The 12,375-nt window shown below is 32.5% G+C and overlaps 1 protein-coding gene across 1 annotated transcript in view; it reads left to right on the plus strand.

Moving 5' to 3' along the window:
• Ankrd31 (ankyrin repeat domain 31) overlaps nucleotides 1-12,375 on the plus strand; it is a 163,656-nt gene that overhangs the window by 130,173 nt on the left and 21,108 nt on the right. Inside the window, exons 21-23 of the mRNA XM_040273425.2 lie at nucleotides 3,326-3,422; nucleotides 6,401-7,397; nucleotides 11,729-11,869. Coding sequence (XP_040129359.2) covers nucleotides 3,326-3,422; nucleotides 6,401-7,397; nucleotides 11,729-11,869 — 1,235 coding nt within the window. The remainder of the gene's footprint in view (nucleotides 1-3,325; nucleotides 3,423-6,400; nucleotides 7,398-11,728; nucleotides 11,870-12,375) is intronic.

Raw genomic sequence — 12,375 nt, forward strand, 5'->3', positions numbered from 1 at the left:
GAGATATGTTATTTTTGCCTGAAGTTTAAAATTCATTTAGAAAACCCAGTGTGACAGGGCACATATGTAATTTAAATATCTTTTAATAAGCAGAGTCAGATTTGTTATACAAATTTATGTCTAAATTCTTAATATACCTTTTCCCCTTTTTAACATGTGCATGATACAATGAAACTAATCCATCATGATAGTATTAGGGACACTGACTCTATACATAATCACATAATTTTTTTTAAGTATGACACAATTTTTTATTATTATTTTTTAATATTTATTTTTTAGTTTCAGGTGGACACAATATCTTTATTTTATTTTTATGTGGTGCTGAGAATCGAACCCAGTGCCTCACGCATGCTAGGCGAGTGTGCTACCACTTGAGCCACATCCCCAGCCCCACAATTTTTTATTATTAAATGAGAAAATCTCATTTGTTACATTGTCACATTGCTAGTCAAAGAAATGCTGCAGTGATGAAGAAAGTCAATTCTGGATCAACCAAAGTCCTCATTTCTACTACATTCATTTACAAAGAAATAATGTTCAACACAGCCCAACAAAACATTCTTGGTTTTCTTCATATTGAAGGTCCCCCAAACACATAATTTATTTTATTTTATTTTTTTAAATGTTGATGGACCTTTACTTTATTCATTTATTTATATGTGGTGCTAAGAATCGAACCTGCCTTACACATGCTAGGCAAGTGCTCTACCACTGAGCCACAATCCCAGCCTACATAATCACATTATTTGATTTGCAAAGGGAAATTCTGGAACATATTCCAGTTGTGAACCTCATATAATCTGGTAAAATGTGTCTTTGTTCAAAAATATTGAACAAAATTCTTAAGAAACAAAGCCAAGAGTGAAATGATTAGTGAATGGCTTAAAAGAAATAAAAATAATTCATTTAAGCCATTTTTTTTTGTACTGGGGATTGAACTCAGAGGCACTCAACCACTGAGCCACATCCTCAGCCCTATTTTGTACTTTATTTAGAGATAGGATCTCACTGAGTTGCTTAGCACCTCACTGTTGCTGAGGCTGGCTTTGAACTCGTGATCCTCCTGTCTCAGCCTCCTGAGCCCCTGGGATTACAGGTATGGGCCACCACACCCAGCTTCATTTAAGCCTTTTATTTCCTATTTAGGAATCTCAAGTTGGACATAATCCACATTTATATGTAAATCCTTAACAGTAAATTTGTAAGATTTATAAGTAACCTTGTATGTTACATTTTGCTCTCTAAATACTGCAGAAACGAAATAACATGATTTTAATTTTCAAGAATTTATAATGTATATATTTATATTATAGCATAAATAATTTTTAAAAATAAATAATATAAAACCAATTTCTGATATACACCTCAAAGTATTAATAGCAATTTCCTTTTCAGAATAAAATAAAAGAGAAGCAGGGGAGTAAGAATAAGGACTTTAACTGTTGATTTTTGTAAACATTATATTGTTTTAAAAAAAACTTTTTACAATATTAGCACATTCTTTTTTTATTTTTTTGCAGTTGTAGGACAGCATACCTTTATTTTATTTGTTTATTTTTTTATGTGGTACTAAGGATTAAACCCAGTGCTTCACATATGCTAGGTAAGACTCTGCCACCGAGCTACAGGCTCAGCCCTAGTGCTTCCTTTTATATTTTAAAAAGTTTTGGTTTTTTTATTGGGGTTGGGAGGTGTTGTTTTGTTTGTTGGTGATACTAGGTAATGGAATGCAGGGCCTTGAGAATGCTAAGCAAGCATTACACCATTAAGCTATACCCCACAAACCCCAAAGCAAACAATTTTAACAGACAAAATTCTTACCTTTAACAGACAAATTCTTACCTGAATTTGCTGAGTTCATTTATAAATAAGAAAGTTGACCATCTGTAAATAAAAATTAAAAAAAAAATAGAAAGAATTTTGAATGTTTTTACCATAAAGAAATATTTAAGAAGATAGGTAGCTTTGCCCTGGCTTGAACTTTATACAATGTATACATGTATCAAAACATAACATTATTTCATAAATATGTACTATTTATGTATAAATTTTAAAAATAAATAGAAAAAATGTAAAATAGAGAAGTAGAAAGAAAAATCACTCAGTCTTACCACCCAAAGACCATTATATTTTGCTGTTTTTTCCTACTTTTTCTTTAACATAGCTATGACCATATTGCAGACATAATTTTGTTTTCTCATTTTTTACTTAATATTAAAAAGAATCTTCCTAGCTTATTAAACTCCTCATAAATCTCATCTAAATGGCTACATGGTTTCTTACGTGTCAGTGCAATTTCATATTTATTTACTGAATAATTTTTGTCCACTTTGAAGTTGTTGTCAGTCTTGACTATTACAAGTAATGCTATGATGGATGTTTTTCCTTTGATACCTTTTATTCCCCTCACAGCACATTCACTTTCTCTATCATCCCTGTGAGCTTTCTGAGACCAGCAACCAAAGCAAGGTCCTAAGAATACAGATAAGAAAATTTCCTTTTATCAGTGTCCTGATCAACATACCATATGTCAAAGATCATTAAGCAAACTTGAAATTGAATTAGCAAAATAATCCTTGAAATTTTGATTGAAGAAAAATAAAGTGCTTGAAGAATATAAAGGGAAAAAAGGAACTATGATCTTTCATTAAATTTAATATATTGTTTCAGGCTGATTGTGAATCTGTGGTAGTCTCTACAAAATTGCTTTCCATCTTGATCTGAAAGATAAGCTGACATTATTTTTTTAATTTAAGAAAGCACATCCTTTGATGTTCTAGAAGTAGTAATATCTTGATATCAAATAGTCCTTACCTCTGTAGACTCTGTGTCTCTAGTCACGTTTTCACCATGCATGGTCTGCTCTAAAGTTGTTGGGAATACCTTGTTTTGTGAAACTGAAGTGCTTCTGAAAAGTATTATACAGATATAAACTTTGTCAAATCCAAACATTTGAAAAATATGCCTGGTAACTTTTTATATAAAGAAATTTAATTGAAAGGATGAAGGGAGGAAGAGAAAGAGAAGAACTGACCATAGAGGTCACATGACTGTTGCATGACTAATCTTAGGTTCTCAGTGGGATAGCAGAATTAGAATTTAGACTGGCCTGCTTGTTCTTGGCACAATATTCTTACCTATACCTCAGGGAATTTCTTTAGAATGACATTATTAAATAAGCCTTGATTTAGATATCTGGGCCATTAATATTTGGAAGTGGGTAGGGAATAATGACTTTAAAAAATTAACACTAGGACCAGTTTGGTGTGACTATTTGCTGTCTTCAATTAATTGACTTTATATTTTATTACCATGTTTCTAGAACAATACATCGAAAAGATGTTAGAGATAAAAGAGATTATGGATAACGTACTTGCCAAACAGAAAGCAGAAAGGGATGATCTGGCTAAAAAATACAGGTGAGTGAAAAAAATATGTGCTGTATAGTTTCTAGAATGTATGTTTTTAGCTATAGAAGTACTGTAGTTTGGATCTGCAATGTCCTCTAGAGGTGCTTGGTAAAGGCTTAGTTCCCAGATGGGCACTAACTAGGGGGTGGGTCTAGGTGGATGCCTTCCCATCATTGGTGCAAGCCCTCAAGGGGAATAGCAGGGTCCCTTCTGCTTCCTCTCTCTGTGTTCTGGCCATGAAATAAACAACTTTGCTGTGCCACTCACTCCACCATCATGTGCTGCATGCTGCCTCGCCATAATCCCAGAGCATCTTGAGGCCAACCAACCATGGACTGAAACCTCTATAACCATGAGCCAAAATAAACCTTTTCTTTTTAACAAATTTGTTATCTCAGGTGTTTGTTAAAGTAATGGAAAGCTGACTAACATAAATAGGCCTAGAATTTCTAAAGAATACAAACATTGCTTAGAACCAATAAATGACTTCATGATATTGTCTAATGTCTTATCTCTGTAGAGAATAATACTTTCTAGAAATATATGTATTTTTAACTTCTTACCTGAAATGTTCAGAAAAGAACATTTTAGTATCTTAAAAAGTTGTCTACAGTGAAGAATCTTTTAAAAGCCTTTCTGATCATGAATTCTACAGATTCTTAGCACATCTAAATTTTCTACATGAATTTTTTTCTTTTACAGTAAATATTGTTTCTTTTAGTGCAATTGATTAATCAGTTGATTAATCTTAGGATTGTGTGTACGTGTGTATGTGTATGTGTCTGTACTTCTAATCTTTCAGGGTTCTTAAGGAGTTTTATCCTGAAAATTTTGATTATATACCTCTTATTCTTTTTTGAGAAAATTAAAATATTCTGTATCTTTTTATTATTTGGATATTTTTATTAGTTTTTAATGAGACTTAGCTACTTAATTCCATTTGACATCTATTACATATTCAGGTTTCTCTGGACTTATTTAAAAATCAGTTTGAAATTTTTTAATTCTAAATCTGCTATCTTCTGTCTTTATTTTGCCTTTTTCTCCAATAAGTTCCTTCTTGCTTCCTGACATGTTTCCCTGGCAGTATCAAGCAAGTGAGCTTTCATTGATGGGTAAATGACTGTGGGATATATCCTATGGTGAACAGTGTGAACACTTAGAATTTTGTGAACATTCTAGTGAACATCTAGAATTTTGGAAACTTCCTGATTAACTAGAGTTTCAGGTGTGTAAATCCTTATTAAGATTGCTATAAAATTTCAAATCTTGGTCTGGGTAATCAAAGATATTTTGCTGTCTGAATTCCTTATTTCACATGATGTGGTATTAGTATTTTTATTTCTCCTTTATCTAACTTTTTGCTTTTTTTGCTACTGTTATTTGCTAAACTTATTTCTTCTTGCTGCTTTTTCCACTTAACATATGACAACTTTTAAATGTTTGCTGGATATTCAGTATCAACAACTCTATACTTTGATAAGAAAGGCAAGATATCTTATAATTGCTTTTCATTAAAACAGCATTTCTAAAGCATGGTGTAAAGACTCCTGGTAGGTACCTGAAATCATTTCAGAGAGTATGTGAAGAAAAAACTATTTTTTATAATAATACTAAGATATTAATTGTTTTCTTTTGTGAGTGTACAGTGGAACTTTCCAGAGGTAACCTGATGGTAATGGAGTGTGGGGTATATATTCTTGTGTTTTAAATTTTTATCAGTTTTAATTTCTAAAACAGTAAATATCCATAGGTATAATCCATACAAACAAAAGCCCTTTGGGTTCTGCCAAAATTTTTTAAAGTACAAATAGATCCTGAGGTCAAAATGTTTTAGAACCACTGGAAATGAAGAGCATAATTTCCTGAAGCTCAGTGGGGGATAGGTAGGCTTAGCCAAAATACCAAGAGCTATAATGAGCCATTTCCTCTTCTTTAGTCTCAAGATTCTGAGAGATTTGGTTTGGGGAAGGTGCACAGGATGATGGTCATCTAGATAGTCACTCTGGACTTGAAAATGTCTCAAGATAGATTCAAAGTATAATTACAGTCATTACTTGATAAATTAATATTTCTCAGGTGTAGTTGAGGTGTGATTATTCACAAAACAATCTTGTTTCTCTATAGCTAAAGGAACCTGAGTGGAACTTACTATCAAATTTTACTTCCTAATACACCTTTCTACTCAAAACAGTAAGCAAACTTCAAACTTAAAAAATGGTGGTTCTCTTTAGCCACCAACTACTACTTTCCAATCAAAAACAAGTAGATATCTAGATAGACAATATAAGTGTTATTATCTTTTAGAGTTGATTCATGGCTGATAAATAATAAATATGGATATAAATCTAACAACTTCATTATCACATCCTTTAAAAAGTAAAACTCACTGTTTTAGTCATTTTTTTGTTTGTTTTTGTTTTTTGCTGTGACCAAAAGCCCTGAAAAAGACAATTAGAGGAGGAAAAGTTTATTTTGGCTCATGGTTTCAGAGGTATCAGTACACAGATGGCCATCTCCATAGCTCTGGGTCTGAGGTAAGGCAGAACATCATGGTGGAAGGGTATGGCAGAGGAAAGTAGCTCAGAACATGGCAATAGAAAGCAAGGAGCAGAGACTCTGCTTAACCAGGGACAAAATATATACTCCAAAGACATGCTCCCAGTGACCTACTCCCTACCTTCCTACAGTTACTTCCCAGTTAATCCACATCAGCATTTTAATGCACCTAATAACCCAATCATTTTACCTCTGAAAATTTTTCCATTGTCTCACACACAGCTTTTGGGGGACACCTCATGTCAAAACCATAACACCTGAAATAAAGGAATTTCCTCTCAATGGCAATACATTGTAAAGGTAGACTTTCGAGTACTTCAAGCTGATTAAAATCAAGACAGAAAATCTTTAACATCTAAAATGAATGATAAAACAAAGTTTTCTACTCTGTGTGTTTGTTTGTTTCCTGTTTCTGTTTCTTCCTATAGGGTATCCATAGAGTCATTTAAGCATGGAGCCCTGAGAGAACAGCTGGCCAACTTGGCCACAAGACAGAAGAGCCTTTTAGTTGTGGCAAAGAAACAGAAAAAAATAAGTCTGAAAATTCAAAATTATAAAAATGTCACATCATTGTCTGATCCTAGTTTAAGGAAGTTGCCATCCAGCTCACATATCTTCAGTGAAAAGGACAACAAAGAGCTTACCAGTCTGGAAAATTCAGTGCAGCCTCATTCAGGTTCACTTTCTCATATCAATATTGCTTGTAGAAGCATTCAAGAAACACCATTGTCTCTGGAAACATGCCATGACAGCCATAATACTAATCTTTGTCTAGCTTCAGAGGCAGTAAGAAGGGAAGAATTTTCTGGAATTGAGATGAATTCTAAACAAAATGTTAATGATTGTACCCTGGATGGGTTATTCAAATCTAGATACCCAGATAGCAGTGATAATAAATTGTCATCCCAACCTGATGCTTTCATTGCTCATACAGAATATTCACAAAAAGATAATGATCATACAGAAACTACAGCCAAAGACTGTGGATTATATAGTCCTTTTGCCATAACTGGCACATTAAATGGTTCCAAACATACAAGTATACTTTCCCAAAAGAATGCCCATCCATCAGCTGTTATTTGGGACCAGGACCTTTCCCAGTATGATCCAAAAAGAGGAAACAGAAAAACAGCTTCCCAGCAACCACCTGGGGGGACATCAGAATCCTGGGCACAACAAGCCGTTGCTGTCTTGGGCACTGATACTGTGCATCAGACAAAACAATATCTTGAAAAAACAGCTTCTGCTGTTCCACATATAAATAACAGTCAGGTCTCTTCTTCCTCTGGATCTGGCCATCAACATACTATTAAAAAGCCTTTAAACTACAGCACAACTCCTAAAAAGAAATGTATGCAGATAAAAGATTTGATATTATTAGGAAGAATGAATCCAGGAAATAACATTCTGGAATTTAAAACACAGGTATTCTATATTTTTTTTCTCTAAAATCACATAAATTTTATAATAAGTAAATGTTGCTGTCACATAGGTATTTAGGGAACTGGAATTTGACTGGGCTTCCTTTGTATTCATAGTAAGTGAAATCATGCTGCTGGAATTGCCTTAATATATTTCAATCACAAGCACCTTTGGATCTTCAAACCAGAACTAGTTTATTATATTGCAACAGGAAGGATTTAAGAATTAACATAAAAATAATAAATTGAAACTGTCATTAGTTCCATATAATTTCAATAACTACCACTATACTGCTAAAGCATACCCTAAAGGGATATGTATAAATTCATCTTCCAAAGAAGCTCAGTTTAGAACCCAGAAGTGGCTTGGAGTGTGGGTAAATCTGACTAAATTAAAACAATATTACATATACATTAAAAAGGAGGAGAAAAAAGTTTTGTTGGATATGCCTGTAAAAAGGATTTCCTCTCCTCTTTCTCTACGTGCACTTTTTAAAAGAAGAATTTAAATTAACAAAGATCACTGAGTCCTTGAATGCTTCTTTGCTTATGGGCCAATCTGACAATTCAGTCCAGACTAATTAACATTTAATCTGAATGACCTTTGTTTCCAGCTCTGCTCATTTCTGGATAATAAAGCTTTCCATAGTTAATAAGTTTTATTTGTAAATTTAAGTAAAAATATTTAAATTTTAAATCTCAAATTGTAGTTTATGACTGAATTAGTGGCTCGATCTCAGATCCCTCAATAATCCAATTTCTTTGCCTGGCAACCAATTTGTTGTTAAGTGGTGTCTACCTTAATTAGCCAATGCAGCTCAAAATTTAGCAGATTAGTTATTCTATATTAGTTTTTTATTTACTCATATTTTGACAGTTGTGATACCTTCTTAAATCAGCGATAATAAAATTTTGGTAGAGATTTTCATATTTCAGCTATTTTTCTTTCTTTAACAGCTTTATTGACATATAGTTGGTATACAATATATTTACACATAATTGAAATATACAATTTGGTAAGCATTTGTATGTACCTGTGAAACAATGATCACAAGATAATGAAATATCCATTAATCTCAAAAGTTTCTTCTTGCCTTCTTGTACCCTACCTTTATCCCCTTCCTTTCCTTTGCTGATCCCCTGATAATTACTGGTCTCTTTTCTTCTCTTACACATTCATTTACAATTCCAAGAATTGTGTGTTAGTGCAAATATACTTTATGTATTGATTTTTGTCTGACTTCTTCTTCTGAATGTAATCATTTAAATTTATCCTTGTTATAGCATGAATAAGTCATTCATTCCTTTTTCATTGTTTGATAGTAGCCCATTATATGTGTATATCAGTTTGTTTATCAGTATGCCTATGATAGACAGTTAGGTTGTTTCTATTTGTTGGCTATAAAGCTATTATGAATCTTGGTGTACCAGTTTTGGTATGACATAGACTTTAATTTTCTTGGGTAAATACCTAGGAATGGAGTTACTGGGTCATATGGTAATTATACATTGAACTTAAAAAATTGCCAGAGTTGTTTGTAAAATTTTACATCTCCATTGGTTGTGAATGAGAGTTCTAGTTCCTCAATGTAGTATAATCAGACTTAATTTTAGGCTTGCTATCGGAGTGTAGATGTGTGTATTGTGATATAACCTGCACATCTGTTTAGTGGTTTATCACTATGGTTTTAATTTGCATGCCTATAATTATGATTGATGTTGAATATCTTTTCACATGGTATTTGCCATCCATATTTATTATTTGATGAAGTGTCCAAATCTGTTGCCCTTTTTTATTGGTTGCTTATTTTCCTATCATGTTTTGTCACACACACACACACACACACACACACACACAAAGTACATATAGATATAATCTTTATCAAACATGTACCATCCCTACTATTTTTACTATATTGTGGCTTGTCTTTTCATTCTCTTAACATTATTTTTTAAAAATAGAAGCCTTTAATTTTTTTTGTAGTTTTAGGTGGACAGCATACCTTTATTTTATTTGTTTATTTTTATTTGGTGCTGAGGATCAAATACAATACTTCATACATACAAGGCAAGTGCTCTGCCACTGAGCTATAGCCCCAGCCCAGAAGCCTTTAATTTTGGTGCAGCTAAATTCTTAATTTATTCTTTCATAGATTATGTTTTTCATGTCCTATTTAGGAATTATTTGTCTTCCCTAGTGACAAAGTTCTATTTTCTTCTAGAGTTTTTAGTTTTTAGTTTTATATTTAGGATTATAATCTATTTTTAATGAATTTTTGTATGTAGTACAATGTCAGATCCTCATTCATATTTTTGAATTTGAATATCCAGTTGTTCTACCAACATATGTTGAAAAGATACCCTTTCTTTTGAATTGCCCTATATATCTTTGTCAAAAATCAGTTGTTCATATGTATGTCTATTTTTGGTCTCCCTGTTTCTGTTTCATTGATTTATTTGCCTATCTTTCCATCACTACTAAACTATCTTGATTATTGTAGCCATAAATAAATCTTGAAATCTGGTAGTGTTAGTATTCCAGTTTTGTTCTTTTTTAAAAGTGTTTGGATATTCTAGGTCCATTGTAATGATATATGAATTTTAGATTTCTACCCCCAAAAAGGCTGCTGTTATTTTTATTGTTTTTTCATAAAATGTATAGGCTAATTAGGGAGGAAATGGAATCACAATAATATTGAATTTTTCAGACCATGAATATGGTATGTATTTCCATCTATTTGGATCAATTTTTCTTATTCATCGGTTTTTTATAAATTACGTTCTTTTTTTTTCATATAATAGTGAGTTTCCCAGGGTTCTTTTTTTTCTGTTATCATTTCTAATTTCATTCCGTTGTGGTTGAAGAACATATATTACTTCAATTATTTTAAACTTGTTCAGGTTTATTTTATGGCTTAGCTAGCAAATGTCCTGGAGAATGATCCATGTGTGCTTTAGAATGTATATTCTGCTGTTATATTTTCTATAGATGCCTGTTAAGTCTAATTGGTTTATAGTATTCAATCCTTGTCTTTCTGTATTGATTTTTTTACCTGTTTGCTATGTATTACTCCATATTGAAAGTAGGATATTGAAGTCTACAACTATTCTTGTTGAATTATCTATTTTTCCCTTCATTTCTGTTAATTTTTGCTTCCTGTGTTTGTGTACTCTTTTGTGTTTTAAGTACATATGTATTATGTATAATTGTTATATGTGCTTGATGCATCACCCTCTTAACATTATAAAATGTCCCTTTTTATCTCTAGTAAAAATGTTTGTTTTAAGGTCTATTTTCATCTAATTTTAGTATAGCCATTTCAGTTTTCTTGTAGTTGCTGTTTGAATGATACATTTTTTTATCTTTTTACTTTCAGTTTACTTGTCTCTTTGAATTTAATATCTGTCTCCTATATGCATTATATAGTTAGATCTTGATGTTTTAATCCATCTGAAAATATCCACTTTCTTAAAAGTTTGTTTAATCCACATACATTTAATGTTATTAATACTCTTGGATTTAGGGCCTGTTAAATATTTTATCAGATCCCATACAGTAAAATTTGCCTCTTGAATGCTGAATATGTATGTAGTCTTATAAATATTTTGGAAACTTGTTCTTGAAAATGGTTTGATTCTTTTGAGTCTTGTTTTCAAGATTTGTTAGGCAGGATCAGAACAGTGTCAAGTCCAGTGCTAGTTATTTTCCACTACGGAGGCAAGATTCTTTTATGTATTCCACTGATGGCCCATCAGTCTGAAGGTCTTTCTACTCTTGCTTTAGGGACTCTATTCCCTGTCTTGTGAGAGTGCCAGGTGTCAGTACCTCTAATTCTTTCAAGTGGTTCTTTTTCCACCCTTGGTCAATTTCCTCACACATATCCATCTATCCCTTCTCAGCTGAAATTTAAAGAGGACCCTCTAAAGATCTACACAGTTTTCTTTCTTTTTATTTTTCTCTTCGATACCTTGTCCTACAGACTCTAGCCTCCTGTGTCCCTAGACTCTGCTCTGTTTCCTCAACTCAGGGTGTCCAAAGGCTTTACCTGGTTTCCCTTTCCCTGTACATGACTTGGAAACTCTCTCATGGTGGAAGGCTGGGATAATTATAGGGTTCACCATAGTAAATTATCATCTCTCAGAGATAATTGCCTGATTCTTGGCCTCTTATAAACAATTGGATCATATATTTTGTATTCTTTTATTGTTTTTTCTGTGTCAAATGATAGGTAAATCTGATCCCTGTTATTTCATCATGACCAAAAACCAAAGTTCATAGATTTCAGCAATTTTTATCTTAATTTTATTTATTTATTTATTTATTTTTTACTTCAGGAGACTATCCACAAAGCAAGTGTTTTATTAAGTGGTAAAATTAAGGTAGAAAATGGTCAGATTTATCAAAATCCAGTCACTTGGCTCAAGGATCTTCTGGGAGGTGACAGTTACGTGACCTGGAATTACGCCTGGAGTAAGGTGGGTCATTCTCAAGTTTATCTTTAATTTCATAGTTAAATTAAAATACATATTTTTATAAAGAAAAATTTTTAAAAGAAGTCTGAAAGATCTCTCAGATAGTTTTTGCCCTCATTTGTCTCTTCTGTGACATGCTACATGCTTTAATCTACACTGTATTTGCCAAAATTCCCATGGCTGTGCAGCTCCCTTACTTGCTCCTTATCTAGTTTCAGAAACTTAACTGGCTCTAATCTTCCATTTTTATCCTTCTAATAAATTTCAGGGCTTTATGACTCCATATAGAAATTTGGGACTACTAGTGTACTAATATTTTAGTTTATGCATGTTATTATTATACTAATGGAATAAATCAAAATGTAACCTAAATATGAAAGTACATTTTACTTTTAGTTTTGAACGTAGCATTAATCACATGTTGCTAAAAGATTTGAATATTTTCCTCAAAAAGAAATATTTTCAGACCTCACAGACTTAGTAGCCTCTCTCAGTTCTGGCTTCTGAGT

This window comes from Ictidomys tridecemlineatus, chromosome 1 (assembly GCF_052094955.1).
Source record: "Ictidomys tridecemlineatus isolate mIctTri1 chromosome 1, mIctTri1.hap1, whole genome shotgun sequence".
NCBI classification, from domain to species: domain Eukaryota; kingdom Metazoa; phylum Chordata; class Mammalia; order Rodentia; family Sciuridae; genus Ictidomys; species Ictidomys tridecemlineatus.